Here is a 17282-nt window from a genome sequence, read left to right on the forward strand (position 1 = left end):
GAAAGAAAAAAATCTCACAACCACAATTCACCTTAAATAAAATTAGAGCATGAAAATCAGTATTTTGGAATCAGATAAGAAGAGAATTATCTGGTGTATGAGGCATGAATGTAAATATAAAATACCTTTTAAAAAAACCCTCAATTTCTCACAGACAAGCCTAAAAAAGTTATTAACAATTAATCATATTAGCATTTGCATAGCTCTTAGAATTTTCAAAGCACTTTAATGTCTATTATTTCACTTTGTAAATGCAACTAAGATAGCTTTCTACAAAATAGAAGTGCAATAGGTGCGTAGGTAGGAGGAAAGGTTAAATATTAGAAGCAGATGAATTTGCTCAGCAAGTCAAAATATTTAATGCATTTGTTCGAAACAAAATAGCTTGGATTATATACCTCTGATTGTCTGCCTTCTTGGACAGAAAAAGGGCAGAATAATTTCCATGTATTTGCATCAGCAGTTAGTTCACTGCAGAGGAACTAAAATCCCAAACTTTATTAGAAGAAAATAACATATCACACAAATAGCATTTTCCACCTCTTCCCGCAGACAGGCTCCCCATCCTGACGGGCTCTGAGTGAAGTCGTCTAAAGCCAGGGAGCAAACAGGTTTGGGGAACCCAGCTTTGGGCAGAGCAGCTTGTTCAATTCCAAGCGCCGGCACTTCTGTTAATGGCGCCCTTCTTCTTTGTGTTACTGCGCTTCAAAGCCTTAGCTTTATCTTTGATCCCTCCTTCCACCGGATCAGCTGCCGAGGCCCACTGATTCCAACTCTTTTGTTCCCTTTCACTGAGGCTCCTTTTTCTGGTTCTGTAACCTTCACTGAAGTTCCTATTCTAATGCTACTAACACCTCTACGGTCTGATATTCCTAAACTTCTCTTTATAAACATTCAATGGGTCCTCCCTGACCACCAAATTCAGTACAGACTGTGAATGGCACCGTGGTTTCCCAAACATGACCCTACCTATGCTACCAGCTTTGTTTCTCCACATACACTTCCTGATCCACATAAACTATACCACCTGCTTCCCTCCTAGTCAACGCCTAGCCTCATGTCTTCTACACTTGTAACCTCTTCCTAGGGAAACCCTACTCATCTTTCAGTGTCTGTCCGTAGTGTCCCCTACATGAATCCTTTGCTGACTCCCCCGTAACCGGACATGGCCTCTCCTCTGAACCGTGGCATCTTGCTCACATCTTTCCTGTGGCTCTTATATTATGCTGTTCTTCCCTTCTCCCCAGGGGTAGATGGGGAGTCTCTTCAAGGCAGGGACTGTATTTGCTCATTGCTGCATCCTCTGATGGGCTAGCACAGTGCCTCGCTTATTGAAGACGCTCAATATCTGTTGAACTGTGAAGAAAATCATACCTGTTTTTCATAGGAAATAAGTGTGAAGGCAAGTGAAGTCATTCTTTGGCACAAATCTTTAAAAAAATAAGTAGGCCTCCACTTCACTCAAAATACTGTTACTTACTATTTTAACAAGCAATCAACAGCCAGTAAATTAGTCAGTGAATGTAATTCAAAGCTGTAACATACAGAAGTATGAGTCATGCTGGCAGCTGGGCAGCTCTGTCCTGCTTCTAAGGTAGAGAACGTTCATCTGAAGAGACTATGGAACAGCCACAACAATGGGCAAGTTAACCACAGTGCCAGATGTCACAGCTGGACAAAGCGCCCAAAGCTTGGTTTCTTGGCTTGGCAGGTGGCTCATTTATATGTCTGACAGAGACAGGCGAACAAGACTGATAAGGCCTGTATTTTAAAGCTGCACAGAGTCAGCAACACCAAGCCAGTCTCTGATGGGCTCCATGTAGCACGTTCTTAGTGAGGGATGAGCATGAGGGAGGCTGCATGTGTGTGATATGGATGTATGGTGTGTGTTCAATATGTTGCCAGTAAAAGCAGAAAAGTGCTAATATGCATATTAGATAATATGCAAAACTTACGGGTGTTTTATTTGTTGCTGGCCTTTTTATTTTAAAGAAAGTTCATAAGACTGTCTGTATTCTAATTTAATTTATTCTAATTTAAGAATAACTCTAAGTTTTTTTTTTAAGATTGGCACCTGAGCTTACATCTATTGCCAATATTTTTTTTTTTCTTTTCTCCAAAGCCCCCCCAGTACATAGCTGTGTATTCTAGTTGCAGGTCCTTCTGGTTGTGCTATGTGGGATGCTGCCTCAGCATGGCTAGGTTCGCACCCAGGATCCAAACCAGTGAAACCGTGGGCTGCTGAAGCAGAGCACGTGAACTTAACCACTTGGCCATAGGGCCGGCCCAGAATAACTCTAATTTTTAAATAGAGTAGTCTACATTGAATTTTAAGTGTTTGAAGAGGAATAAAGCCTATCTCATTTTTTAAAAAGTGTGAGGAAAAAATCAGGTTTAAAAAATAATCTGGGATGGAATTTGGAAGATGGCAGTGTAGGAGGACCATGAACTCACTTCCTCCCACAGACACAACAAATCTACAAACTATCTGTAGAACAATTTCCTCTGAGAGAGATCTGGAAACTGAATAAAAGGACCCCCACAATGAGGGACAACACTGACTAGGGTGGAGGAGGCAGAAATACAGCTGTGCCAAGCAAAAACCACACCCTAGCTGCAGCATTTCACAGCCAGAAGTGATCTCAAAGGTATGGAGCTTTCCCCGAGGAGCAGGGATCTGAACTCCAGAGTGGGCATCTCAGCCCTTAGATTCAGCACAACCGAGGCAAGAGCCCATAATACCTGGCTTTGATGGCTTTGAAAACTAACAGGGAATACTCTCAGGAAAGCTATAGCACTTCGAAGAAAGAAACACCTGCTTTTAAAGGGGCCAAGCACAGATTCACCTGATTGAGAAACCAGCGCAAAAACACCAGACAGACAAAGGCACAGCCCATTGGTAAAGGAGACTCACTTACTAAGCTCAGAGTGCTTCTTGGAGACGCAGGAGGCACCTGGACCCGCTCCACCAGGGACTGAGACACTCACGTCAGCCATTATTGTGACCTACTTGAGTCATTCTGACACAGACCCTGGCAGCCACCACTGGATTCCTTCCTCTAGCCCATCAGTACAGGGGTCTGCGCCACCCACAAGTGCTCACAAGGTAATCGAGGGCAGCCAGGGCAGGCAGCCTGCCCCAGGGACTGGCCGTAGTCATCAGCAAGCCCATGGCAAACTTGTGGGCCTGCATCAGTAGGGCATGTATGTGTGGACCTGCATCGGCAGGAAGTTTGGGCCTACAAGTGGTGGGGAGTATGGGATTGCAGCAAACGTGTGCCACTGGCCATCACAAACCAGCACACAGGGTATCTTTCCCACCTTCCAATGCCTGAAACAATTGTATGCTGATGCACCTGGAGCTGGTTCTACCTATATCTGCTCCTGAGGCAGCTGTGTATCACAGGCAAGCAGAGCCAGACCTGGCCAGAGGCCTACGTCACCCAAAAGAGAGCCGACAACAGCCACACACTGCAGGGAGCTGTACCAGAGGTTTGCAGCAATTGTGAGCCCCTGAGCCTAGCAACTAGGCAAACTGGGAGCCCGACTCACTTAACAGCAAAAGAGCAGCAGTTGTGTGCTATTAGACCCTGCTGCCAGTCATACCAGGGCTTACCCTGCCCAATAAAGTGGCTAAAGTGACTAAAGCAGCCACACGCAACTGAGCCTTACGAGCAGCTGGCCCAGGAGCCAGCCTAGCCTACCTGCGCACCTGCAGCAATAGCAACCCCACCAAAACAGAAAGGCACACACAGCCCACACAAGGGACACTTCCTGGAGCATCTAGCATGGGTGATGAGAGGGGAGCAAGCTGCTGGGCCCCAGAAGGCCCCATAAGGACACATCTCCAAGATCAGGGGACGTAGCTGATCTACCTAACACATAGATATAAGGGCAGAGAAACGGGCAAAATGAGGAGACAAAGGAGTATGTTCCAAATAAGGGAACAGGACAAATCCTCAGATGAAGAACTAAACAAAACAGTGATAAACAATCTACCAGATAAAGAGTATAAAGTAACAGTCATAAGAATGCTCACTGAACTGGAGAGACGAATAGACAAACACAATGAGAACTTCAATAAAGAATTAGAAAATATAAAAAAGAACCCATCAGAGCTGAAGAATACAAAAATAGAAATGAAAAATTCACTAGAGAAAATCAACAGCAGACTAGATGACGCAGAGGACTAGATCAGTGAGCTGGATCAAAGAGGAGAGGCAATCATCCAAGGTCAACAGAAAAAAGAAAAAAACTAAAAAGAATGAAGACAATCTAAGGGACATCTAGGACAACATCAAGCACACTAACATCTATATTATAGGTGACCCAGAAGGAGAAGAGAGAGACAAAGGGGCAGAGAACATATTTGATGAAATAATAGCTTAAAATTTCCCTAACCTGGGGAAGGAAACAGACATTCAGGTACAGGAAGCACAGAGAGTACTAAAGAGGCCCCACTCAGACATATTATAATTAAAATGTCAAGAATTAAAGAGAGAATCCTAAAAGCCACAACCACAGAAAAGCAACAAGTTACATATGAAGGAAACCCCATAAGGCTATCAGCTGACTTCTCAGCAGAAACCTTACAGGCCAGAAGGGAGTGGCACCATATATTCAAAGTGCTGAAAGGAAAACAAAACTACAGCCAAGAATACTCTACCCGGCAAGGCTATCATTCAGAATGGAAGGAGAGATAAAGACTTCTCCAGACAAGCAAAAACTAAAGGAGTACATCACTACTAAACTGGCCTTACAAGAAATGTTAAAGCTTATGTAAGTGGAAAAGAAAAGACCACAAATAGGAATGAGAATATTATAAAAGAAAAAATATCACTGTTAAAGGCAATTATACAGGAAAGGTAGTGATCAACCACCTATGAAGCTGGTAGGAAGGTCAAAAGACAAAAGTACTAAAATTATGTATTTCCACGACAAGAAGTTAAGGGGTACACACACAAAAAAGAGGTAAAATATGATATCAAAAACCTAAAACGTGGGGGACAGGTAGGGTAAAAGAGTAGGGCTTTTAGTAAGAGGTCAAACTTAAGAGACCATCAATTTAATATAGACTGCTATTTACATAGGTTTTTATAAATGGTAATCACAAATCAAAAGCCTACAATAAATACACAAAAAATTAAGAGAAAGGAACCCAATCATAACACTAAAAAAAAGCCATCAAATCATAAGAAAAGAGAGCAAGAGAAGAAGAAAGGGACAGATGAGAACTAAAAAAAAAAATCCAGAAAAAAAGTCACGAAATGGCAATAAATACATTGCTTATCAATAGTTACTTTAAATGTCAATGGACTAAATGCTCCAATCAAAAGACATAGGGTGGCTGAATGGATAAAAAAACAAGATGCATATATATGCTACATACAAGAGACACACCTCAGACCTAAAGACACTCACAAACTGAAAGTGAAGGGATGGGAAAGGACACTCCATGCAAATGGAAATGAAAAGAAAGCTGGGGTAGCAATACTTATGTCCAACAAAATAGACTTTAAAACAAAAACTGTAATAAGTGACAAAGAAGGGCATTACATAATGATAAAGGGAACAATCCAACAAGAGGACATAAGACTTGTAAATATCTATGAACCCAACATAGGAGCACTTAAATACATAAACAATTATAAACAGACATAAAAAGAAAAATTTGACAGTAACACAATAGTAACAGGCGACTTTAACACTCCACTTACAATGGACAGATCATCCAAACAGAAGATGAATAAGGAATCATTGGCCTTAAATGACACATAAGTCCATCTGGGCTTAGTAGATATATACAGAACATTCCATCCAGACTACACATTCTTTTTGAATGCACATGGAACATTCTCCAGGATAGATCACATGTTAGGCCACAAAATAAGTCCCAATAAATTTAAGAAGATTGAAATAATACCAAGCATCTTTTCTGACCACAACAGTATGACATTAGAAACCACCTACAAAAAGAAAACTGGAAAAGCCACAAATATGTGGAGATTAAACAAAATGCTACTGGACAACTACTGGGTCAACAAAAAAATCAAGGGAGAAATCAAAAAATACCTGGAAACAAATGAAAATGAAAATACAACATACCAAAATTTGGTAACAGTGGTACTGAGAGGGAAGTTTACAGCAATACAGGCCTACTTAAAAACAAGAGAAATCTCGAATAGACAATCTAAAAATACACCTAAAGGAACTAGAAAAAGAACAAACGAAGCCCCAAATCAGTAGAAGGAAGGAAACAATAAAAATCAGAGTGGAAATAAATGAAATAGAGACTTCAAAAAAAAAAAAAAAACAAGAGAGGCCAGCCCAGTGGTATAGTGGTTAAGTTCATGCACTCTGCTTCAGCAGCCCAGGGTTTGCAGGTTCAGGTACCAGGCACAGACCTACATACCACTCATCAAGCCATGCTGTGGTGGCATCCCACATAAAGTGGAGGGAGATTGACACAGTTGTTAGCCCAAGACTAATCTTTCTCAAGTAGGGGGGAAAAAATGAGGAAGATTGGCAACAAATGTTAGCTCAGGCCTAATCTTCCTCAGCAAAAAAAAAAAAAAGGGCTTAGGAGCACTTGCTAAGATAGCCTCGGATCCTTTGATTTGATTGGAGACACAATACTTACAGGAATGATACGCAGAAACATGCAGCAATCCTATTTCTAGGTGCTGTTCCAGTTATGGAAGAGGAAAGAATATGAGGAATGAGTAGCCTATGCAAAGCATGGAAGAAGGAAGGAGGATAAGAGGAAAGAAAAGAAGGAAGGAAGGATGCAATGAAGAAAGGAAGGACAGGAGGGAGGGAGGGAGGAAGGAAGAAAATTGTAGAAGAGCAAGAAGTTTCAGAGGGCAATTGGTGTGTCTAAAATGATCAAAGGAGAGATGCAGAGTTTGCCATCATGGAAGGTGCAAATACAAGCAAGATGATGGAGATAAGGCAGTGTGTGACATTTACATTTTCTGAAAAGCAGAAGAGGACACCAAAGTTAAAATGTAACTGAAAACATTCAAATTTGACAAGAAGGTATGTGACCTGAAAAAAATGTGACAGCAATAAAAACAGCCAATAATATTTAAGTTTCGAACCAAAGGCCCGGGATAAAAGACTTTTAATCTGTTAAGTCACTTAATTATGATGCCAATCCTGAGAGATAGATATTGTTAGAACCATTCTAAGGATTGGATAACTGAGGGTTAGAGAGGATAAGTAACTGGTCTAAAATCTCATATCTAGTGATGGAGTCAAGATTTGAACACTGACAGACTTCATTCATTCATTCACTCATTCTCTCAACAGATATTTACCAACTAGATACTACCAAGCTCCTAGGTGTCAGTTACTGGTGAAGAAAATAGACATATTCCTTGCTTTCAAAACCTTATCATCTAATAAAAAAGACAGTCAATAAACACCTAAATAAACCACTATCTAATTATAAAATTTGATAAATACTATCAACAAAATGGCCCGAGGGCAGTAATACAAAATAAAGCAGGGCATTACCAAATTAGCATGGTTAGAGAGGTTTGACTGAGACCTAAAGGATGGGAAAGAGCCAGCCAATAAGAGGAAGGGAAGAAGCATTCAAAGAGGAGGGAGGAGACTGTGCAAAGGAACCAAGAAAAGGCCGACACAGCTAGAGCACTGAGCACAGCATAGTAGCGAGAGGAGGCTGGGCGGGCAGGGCAGGGTCGCGGCACAGGGCTGCTGCTAGTTAGGAGTTCGAATTTTATTGTATTGAATTTTACTTTAAGTGCATTGGGAAGGCAAAGAATGGTTTTATTTATTTATTTACTTTGGTGAGGAAGACTGCCCCTGAGCTAAAATCTGTTTGCCAATCTTCCTCTGTTTTTTTGTACGTAGGATGCTGCCACAGCATGGCTTGACGAGCGGTGTGCAGGTCCACACCTGGAATCCAAAACCGTGAACCCTGAGCTGCCAAAGGGAAGTGCATGAACTTAACCACTACGCCACCGGGCCAGCCCCAAGAATGGTTTTAGATAGGCTAGATTTGTTTGGCTCAAACACCATACTGGCTTCTGTGTAAATAAGGTAGGAGGCAAGAGTAGAAATAAACAGACCAGGAAGGAGGCTCTTGCAGGATTCCAAGACAGATGATGGTGACTTGGGCCTGGGTGGTTGCAGTGGAGATGAAAGAATGGCTCTCGGAAATAATCTGAGACATGTTTTGGTGGTAGAAACAAGAGGCCTTGCAGATAGAATACAGCGAGGGCTGAAGGAGAGGGAGGCACAGAGGATGACTCTAGTCCTGTGCACTGCTCCGTCTTGCATGTCATTTGATTTTCATAGCATATATCTTATATCGAAAAGTGAGCTGGATTTATATTGGTATTTTAAATGGCGTATCTTTTATAAATATTTCATGTGGTAAATCTCAGTTTCTACACTAAGCTCACCCTCTGATGGTAACACTGCACTGAAGCACATTGTCTGGGAAGAGACATACTTTGAGGTGGGGTGTGGTGGAAAGAGAAGGGGCTTTGACACCAAACCACCTTGGGTTGAGTCACAGCTCTGTCATATCGCTGGATACATACACACAACACTAAGCCTCAGACTGTACATACACAGGTAAGTACTCTCTCATAGTTTGGCTGTGAGAATTAGAAAGGATAACTTACAGTAAGTCCTGACATGTAGTAGAAAGTCAACAAATGTTAGACTCTGCCCTTCCTTTCCCTTTTTCCTGTTACAGTGGTGAGAACGCCATCAATAGGTTCTGAAAGAACCTTCTGTAACAGAGAGGAGTGGTTTGATTAAGTGCTATATTTTAGATGACTGAGATAGACTCCAGATAAGGGGCTGTAGATCCTGTTAGGGGTCCTAAAGGGTACTTGCATGGCAGTCCTAGTTCTGTAACAACCACCCTTACCCCCTGTCTTAGAAGAGGTGCCAGACATACAGGACGCCCAGTTATATTTGGATTTCAGATAAACAGCAATTTCTTTAAAAGCATAAGTATGTCCTGTACACAATTTGAGACATACTTAATGTTTTCCGTTGCTTATCTGAAATTCAAATTTAACTGAGCATCCTCTATTTTTATTTGCTAAACTTGGCAACCCTATGACTAGGCAAGTCTCTGCTTTGATTAGGAATAAATTGCTCCAAGCTGCTTCCTTCATAGTCCCTTGAGATGCTCCAACGCTTCTCTGTATGAAAGGTTGTCTCTCACATCATAGTTCTATGCTTCTACCCCTTCTACTTTCTTTGTATATTTCATTTACTCTCTCTCACTCTTACCAACAAATATATGAATTCCAAACTCTATTGAGTAACACTATATTAGGCACGCAATTTTACTTAGTGGTCATAAAAAATGCTGCTCTGTGTGTTGTGGGGGCAGTGGTGTGCGTGCGTGTGCTGTGTTAACCTTTTAAAATGAAGATTATGTTAATAACACATCATCATGAATACATTTTGAGAGTTTTCTGGTAGCAGTGAATTAAATCTGCATCCACATTATTGGAAACTATTTAGATCCTACAGGAGTAGAACCGGTTATTGAATAAACTGGAAGAGAAAAGCTTTGAGTTCATTCAATAATCACCGTCTACCAAAAGTTAAGAGTTGGAAATCCTTTAGTTTAAATCAAACTACGTGAAAAAGAACTTGAAAGTTTAGGCCATAGTTTTATCTGTCTAAGTGCTCCTTTTGCATATAGTCAGGAGTTTCCATTTCCAGTTTCAGGACTGAGGAAAAAAATTAAAGAAAACATAAATACCTAGTTAATTAAATGAGACATCTAGAGCAGTGTTACTCTTAGTTATTGTTCCACAACAAGCTAAGGAGCTTCATCCAGGATGAAAAGAAATACTTCAAGAAAGTTTTGTTATTAAAAAATTGTCAGGTGAACTAAACAAAGTATTTAATACTAGTTGATTTACATAATGGTACAAGCTCATTTTCTCATTGTGGACTGGTAACAAAAAATTCAGACTGGTGACAGTCTGGGGACCACATTTTAAGCAGCACTGATGTAAATGACCCCAGAATTTTCTAAGTCATACCCTCAATATAATGGCATAAATGGAGAGATCTCTTCCTTCTGGCCATTTTGTGGACCAAAGACCCTCTTATTTCCTTGAAATAAAGGCATAAATATTTTCTCCATTCTAACACCCTAACTAAATATCTATCAAAACAATAGTTGCCCCAATTTTAGAAAGAGGATGTGTGCTTACTCTTCTTGTCGTAAGTCATTGACGCTGCGGTCCAGTGAGATCATGTCACTTGCCACCATGTTAAATCCAAACTCTTTAATGCTGGCTTGAACTGCATGTTTGAATTCTGGTCCCAAAACCAATGGCTTGGCTTTCTCTCCAGGGCCACCAACCACTCCATGAGGCTCGGGTTCTTTGGGTTCAAAGTTACCGAGGATCCCTGGGCGTAGCACAGGATCACGGTAGGTGAATGTCTGAGGCTTAAATGTGAGATACTGCCTCTGTATTATGTCTTTCTGGTTATCTCCTCCAGCATGGCGCTCTTGTTCATTTTTGGCCTTGTTTTTTCTTCTAATAGACTCTAAGTCCACTTCTACTCCTTCAACATGAGGCCATGGTACCACAGGTTTGAATCTGTCATCCCCAGGAGCTAATCCATTGCCTCCTCGGTTAGGCATGGGGTTATTGACATCTCTCTCTTCCTATACAAAAGGGAGGGGATATACAATGAGTACATGAAGGCAAACCACAGCAGTTTATGATACCAATTTTCATGTCTACAAAAAGGCTGAGGCAACAATAAAATGGTTTAAAATGTGAAACAGAAGCAGGCCATTAACCAGGACTTCCCATTAGAAGACATCTTTAGCCAGGGAGGAGGGAGGACGTACCAAGAAATAGACTATTCTCTTGCCTTACCATTCCAAAATAAACAAATGGATGCATTTTTTACTTCTCCCCTTCTAAACCTAACTCTCTAGCAAAGACCTCTTAACAAAGCACATTGTTATGGGTTAGAGCAATGAGCTTCTAAGACCTATAACAAAATCAGACACTTAATAGGTCATGTGGTACAGTATGTAGTTTTCCCAGTTGTCTGGCATACGATACACATAACTTTTTGTCAGTAATACAGCCACACGGTGGGAGTGGTGTTAGATGTCACTCGTCATTAGGCTGGCTTCGTGCCCCTAAGGCAGAGGAACAAGGCAGGGATACACATTCAGTTCCAATTTGGTATTTTCTATTTAGCGAGAGTTCAGCTGAATTCAGAACTATAAAAAAAGCTCTAATAACTGTAACCAAGTCAGTTTGGGTTTTAAACCACACCCAATACCTACTTTGCCCCACTCCAAAGGCAGCCCAGGTAAAAGCAGCTTTTGCATGTAAGGATACTCTGCGAGGGCGGCCTCCCTACTCTGTTTAGATCCTCCTCATCACCAATGCAGACCTTTCAGTGAGAAATCCCGAGTGCTTTTGCTTCTGAGGTATTTTCTGTCAAGTTTTTGCTAAACCAGTACCATTCTTTGCACAAAGCACTGTTTCTCAGCATTAACATCAATCACCTCGGTGTCTTTGAAAAATACTGCTCTCTGTGTTCCACCCCCAGCCTCTGTGATTTAATTGCTTTGGGCATTCAGAGTTTTAAAAGTTCCCCAGGTGATTTTAATATGCACCCAAGCTTGAGAACTACTAACTTAAAGGGAGAGCTGCGAGCTATAATTAGACACGGGGATTACAGAGTATACACAGCTGGGGAAGAGGCAAGGCGAGCTTTGAACAAGTGCAAAATAGGCTAACTGGTCTGCCCCTTCACTCCACACTAAGATTATGGGATTCCTTAATAGATTCATAATACAATTAGTACCATCTAACCAAAATGTTTCTACAGCGTTAGAACGGTCTTGAACAGTAAAGTTAAAAACTTTGTTTTAAAGGGTACAGAAGTAAGATTCTAGGGCTGATGCTGATGCGTAGGTTGCTATCTACTGGCAGTTTAGCGACAAAGATCTCTTCAGAAAGTCAGTTAATGCAAATGTGAATTTAGTTGATGTTGACGTTTTGGTAAGGGATAGCTAACGATTGATTTTAGAGAGTTCAAAAAGGAATTTTAAAAATTTATCAAGTTTTCAGGTAAATATAAGCATGTGATACCAAATTCAAAGTATCCAAAGGGCAGAGAGTGAAAAGCAAGTTTTCTGCCTTCCCTTCTGTAGAGGCAATCGTAGCCAGCACTGTCTGGTGGATCTTTCTACAGATGGTATATGCATGTATAAACATACATGTGTATATATAACAATTGTTTTTGAATGTGGGACATAGATTTTAATTGACTTATTAATTAAAAAGAGAACTGTAAGATGTTGCAACTGGTTCAAAGGTGAATCCAAAGAACAGACAAATATAGAAACATCAAGAATATTGCAAAGAAGTTACAAATAGACGCAAAACTGGTACAACTGGTCAATATCCAGAAGGCAATAACCAATTGCACTCCATTGTACACAATTCCCATGGACAAGAATCTTTTGCATTACTATCAGGTTTCTGTCATTTACAGGACTGTAAAATAGCTCAAAGATAATGAAACGGTGAGATAACCTAGAAAGCTGAGTCAGACTATACCCAGTAATCTTTTTGGTCCATTTCAAAGAATTTTCTCAATTCTCCTCCTATAACACAAAACTAAATATAAAATGCAACTCTCAGCCTGATTATATAAATGTGATGCCTGTCTTCAGGCATGTGTTACAGGTACATAAGGCTTCTGGATCAGGCTTCTGATCATCACACAACTGAGCAGCAGGGACTTAGCTGGAGCCTAATCTGTGAGCCCTACTAAGAGTCAGAGGTAAATGGGTAGGAGGTAGTGTTGCCAGAAATCTTATATTCATGAAGTCCTTAAGATTCTCGTGGGAATTAACTCATCCAAAGGAGAGGAAGCCAAGCATGACTCTAATGGAGAGGTAGGCACCAAAGTTGAGGGGTGATTCTAATGATAGAAAAATATCCATTTCTCCAATTTATCTTCTGGCTTTTTCCAAAACTATACTCACTTATGGCAGTGTTGTAAGCAAATTAAAATAGAGAAATCACTATAAAAGTCTAAGATATTGGACCCAAGTTGATGTTGAACCAAGTATAACACAAAAAGGAGAAAGACATTCTCACCAACTTCAATTTTTCACATCAAGGCTCCAGTGCATCAGTAACCAGGAAGGTAAAAAGTGAGGAGAAGGAAATGTCACTAAATATAGAAATGTAGATTGAACAGGTCATCAGACGTCAACATGCATAACCATAGCATCCATTAGATTACCTAATATTCCACAGAGGGAAAATTGCATATTGGAAGAATGTGAAATATGATGGTACACGAAATCAAGATATCCAAATTGTGAAATACATGGTATGGTGTAGTTTGGCCAATGCTGAGGGAAAAATTACAAATTTAAATATTTCTGAAATTTACCCTCCTCAACAAGAGAATATTTAATAGATTCAAACTTAGTGCTTATCTTCTCCAAACATTGTTCTGATCTTTTCTTTGTCTAATCTTTGTTAGTGTTTATAGTTCCATTAGAAGTCTACCTGTCATTCTTCCCCTCATTGTGAGTTATTTCATTCTCTTCCAAGCGAGGTGATCAGATTTATATTGACTATACCTACATCCATTTCCTCAGCCCCCATCAACTTCTGATCTCCGGACTTTATAGTCAACTGCTTCCTGAACATTTCTACTTATATGTCTCTGGTACCTAAATTTAAGATACCCCAAACTGAATTTATAATTTGCCCCACATCACAAACCTGTTTCGACTACTGTCTTTCCCCTACTTCAGGGACTGGAACCATCATCCACTCAACTGATCAAGTCCAAAACCTGCATTTCATCCTGCATTTCTTGCTCTCTTTTATCTACCCTACTGACATCCAATCAATCACTAATTCTTGTCAATTCTAACACCTGTGTAGCTCCTGAATTTGGCGACTTCTCTCCATTACCCTCATTGCCATTGCCTTAGTTCATTACCCTCACCTCTTCATTGTTTTTTCTACATAGCAGCCATAGTGACTTTTCTGAAATTCAAATATGAACACGTCACTTGCCTTGCTTACAACATTCCACTGCTGGCCCACTCCCCTCAGGAGAATTTACACTGCTTAACAAGGTTGATAAGACTTTTCAGGCTCCAGCCTGCACCTCCATCACACCCACCAGAGCAGGGGTTGGTTAACTTTTCCTATAAAGGGTCCAGTAGTAAACATTTTAGGCTTTGCAGACCATAGGGTCTCTGCTGCCAATTATTTAAGTCTGCCATCATAGTGCAAAAGCAGCCACAGACAATATGTAAATGAATGGGTGTGGCTGTGTTCCAGTAACACTTTACTTACAAAGACAGGTGGTGGATGGACTTGGTCCCCCAACCCCTGCACTAGACTGTAAGTTCTGTGAAAGGATAGGGGTCATATCTATCATATGCACCATTGCATTGCCGATGCTTATCCTAGCATGTGATTCTTTAATAAATATTTATTGAGAAATAAATGAACCCTAAAATTTCTGCTTTGGTTAGGAGCGAGACTGAGAAGACAAGGGAAAGACAATGGAGAATACGGAGTGGGAAAGAGGGGTTTGGATCAGATAGCACCTTTCTGGCAATATTTTATGAATTCAGCAAGTGAATGGGACATAATTTTATATTCTCTGCACAGTATTGCACTCTTAATAATGCTATATAACAGTCACCAGAAAAATTGAATTTGCTCATTTCTCAATGCCTGTATGTCATTAAATCTGAAGGCAAAACCAAATATGAGAATTGTCTGTCTAACCTGAAGTCAATTAAGAATAATCATGTCAAATCTTAATGTTACATGATTCAAAGAATGGTTATAAAGCAGTGCAATACTCAACTCCCTCAAGAAGGAAAACTATATTCTCCTTCCTCCTGAGAGTGAATAAGAATCAGTAGACGCCTTTGTGACTCACTGGTACTCTAATACCTTCATAAGCACCAGCTGACTTACTGTATAGTCAAAGTCCATGAATCGCTGTTCATACAAATGGAAAAGAGAATAGCTGGATAATCTTCTCAGATCAGTCTATTCATAAAAGTGGAAACGTACTGACAAATATAATCACTTATCACCAGACGGAAATACGAGATTATCAGAAATCAAGTCCGACTATTCACCTTACACCTTACAAAGCTCCCCCCTCACCTCCAAATCCTACTTAAGTGTGATATTTTTCTAACATGGCCATGCCTCAGTAGAAATTATATGAATACGAATGGATTTGCAAAAACGGTCTGGAAAGCAAATGAAAGTAATATAGGCTTGTTCGGATTTGTAATTATAGGTGAACCCTAAAAAACTAAGCTCTTAATGATGAGCTTCTGCAGTCACATGCTCTCTTGAGAAATTACAATATAGCTCTCGGAAGTGGCCACTGCTAACAATATGCACACTATTTGGTTATCATTCTGTCTGAGCCACAGAACTTAAAAACAGAACAAGTCAAATTTAATTCTATGATTTAAAAACCCTCTTGATAAAAAACACCTTTGAGTAGAAAAATCACATCAGCTTTTTTTCTCTGGCTGTACTTGCTCACCCAGAAGGAGCAGAAGAAACAGGGGCAAAGAGAACAGGGAGGGAGGTGGTAAAAATAAAGAACTGCCAAAGTTCAGAAGAAACAGGGTGTGTTTGCAGGCTGGGCGTCCCCAAGCTCTCACCAACATGTGGCAGGATGTGGGTGGGAGTGTGGGGTACTCCAGCCTTAGTACCCTTGTTTCTCTGTGGTTAGCTAGAACTGGATTCTAAGCTAATCTGTCCCCTGCTGACATTTTCTGCTGAAAAATGTCTGAAGACCATCCAGTCTTGCTCCTTTCAGAGGACTGAGAGTTGATTGCATTGGGAATCAGTTGCCCTGTTGGGCATGAGAGGGAGGGTAGGGGTCAAGTAATTTGTCTGTGCTTAGTCAGGGCTTAAAATGGATAAACCCAAGATTAAACAGAGACTTTACTAGTCCTTGAATATCTAGGATGTCCTCCCTTACGGAAAAGCACCCTAATCCAAGTACATTTTAAGAGCCATATACCAGGAAGAGATTTAAGGCCAATAGCAACCCCTCTTGTTAGTAACTGGGGCAGAACTGAAAATGGAGAAGGGTGTGGCTTATCAGTAAGTAAAAGTATTACATTTTGATACAAAAATTTCTGCTGAACGAAACAGACTCATGTAAGAGGGATTCCTATTCTTCATTTTTATTCTCCTAAGTAACAGGCCAGGATATAAACCAAAAGGTAACAAAATGGAGAAAACAGCATGGCTGACTGACATCCCAGTAACTGCTTACCAAAAGAGATCCCGATCAGCTACTCTAGTACGATAAAGTAGACTGGCAGGGTAACCACTAGTCCAGGGTTAAGTACTATACACTAAGCCAGTTTGATCCAAACTTACTCTATGAAATGAGACACACTGAGACCCTGGAATATGGAGAGCTGCCTATTGCAAGATAGCTAATGATCATTCCTTTTCTTTTCTCTCAAAACTTATGATCCACGGTGGCAGCCACAGTTACAAAAGGGCGAGTTAGTGCTGCAGTTTTAACCACCTGCTGCAAAGATCTTACCAGGCTCATGAGGGAGCGTTTTGAGTCAATTAAATGCCAGTCCTACTTAACAAATAAGCAAAATATAAAATACAGTAGACAACACAGATCTATCCTGTGCTATTATGAATAATACTGAAATTAGTATCTTCCTAAAAAATTGGCTATGTCATACTTTTGAAGATTTAGTCATGTTAATAAAAGGGAGAGTTCCATTACAGAAGAGCCTCTCAAAAAATCTCATAGTTGTGAAACTTTGCTGTTAGTGCCGTGGCGTCGATTCCGACTCCTGGTAACCCTGTGTACAGCAGAGCAAAACCCTGCCCGGTCTTTTTTTTGCACTATCTTCTCATCTTCTGGCACTATATCAGACAATGCTCCGTTTCATGGCCAAATATTTTCAGGAGTGGGTGGCCAGGTCCTTCCTAGTCTATCTTAGTCTGGAAGCTCTGCTGAAACCCCTCTGTCTAACACAGGTGACCCTGCTGGTATTTGAAATACCGGTGGCACAGCTTTCAGCATCATAGCAACACGCAGCTACCACAGTATGACAACCGACAGATGGTGTGGTTCCCTGACCAGAAAATGAACCCAGGTCAGGGTGGTGAGAGTGGCGAATCTTAACCACTAGACCACTAGGGCTGGTTAGTTAGTACTTGCAGATTCGGATTTTCATGCAT

The 17282-nt window shown here is 40.6% G+C and overlaps 1 protein-coding gene across 2 annotated transcripts in view; it reads right to left on the reverse strand.

The window, feature by feature from the left end:
* The window catches only part of GALNT7 (polypeptide N-acetylgalactosaminyltransferase 7), a 135776-nt gene that overhangs the window by 54764 nt on the left and 63730 nt on the right, over positions 1 to 17282 (reverse strand). For both annotated transcript variants that reach the window (XM_023636293.2, XM_023636294.2), the window contains exon 2: positions 10221 to 10681. In XM_023636293.2, coding sequence (XP_023492061.1) covers positions 10221 to 10681 — 461 coding nt within the window. The remainder of the gene's footprint in view (positions 1 to 10220; positions 10682 to 17282) is intronic.

The sequence above is a fragment of the Equus caballus genome, chromosome 2 (genome assembly GCF_041296265.1).
Source record: "Equus caballus isolate H_3958 breed thoroughbred chromosome 2, TB-T2T, whole genome shotgun sequence".
Classification (NCBI taxonomy): Eukaryota; Metazoa; Chordata; class Mammalia; order Perissodactyla; family Equidae; genus Equus; species Equus caballus.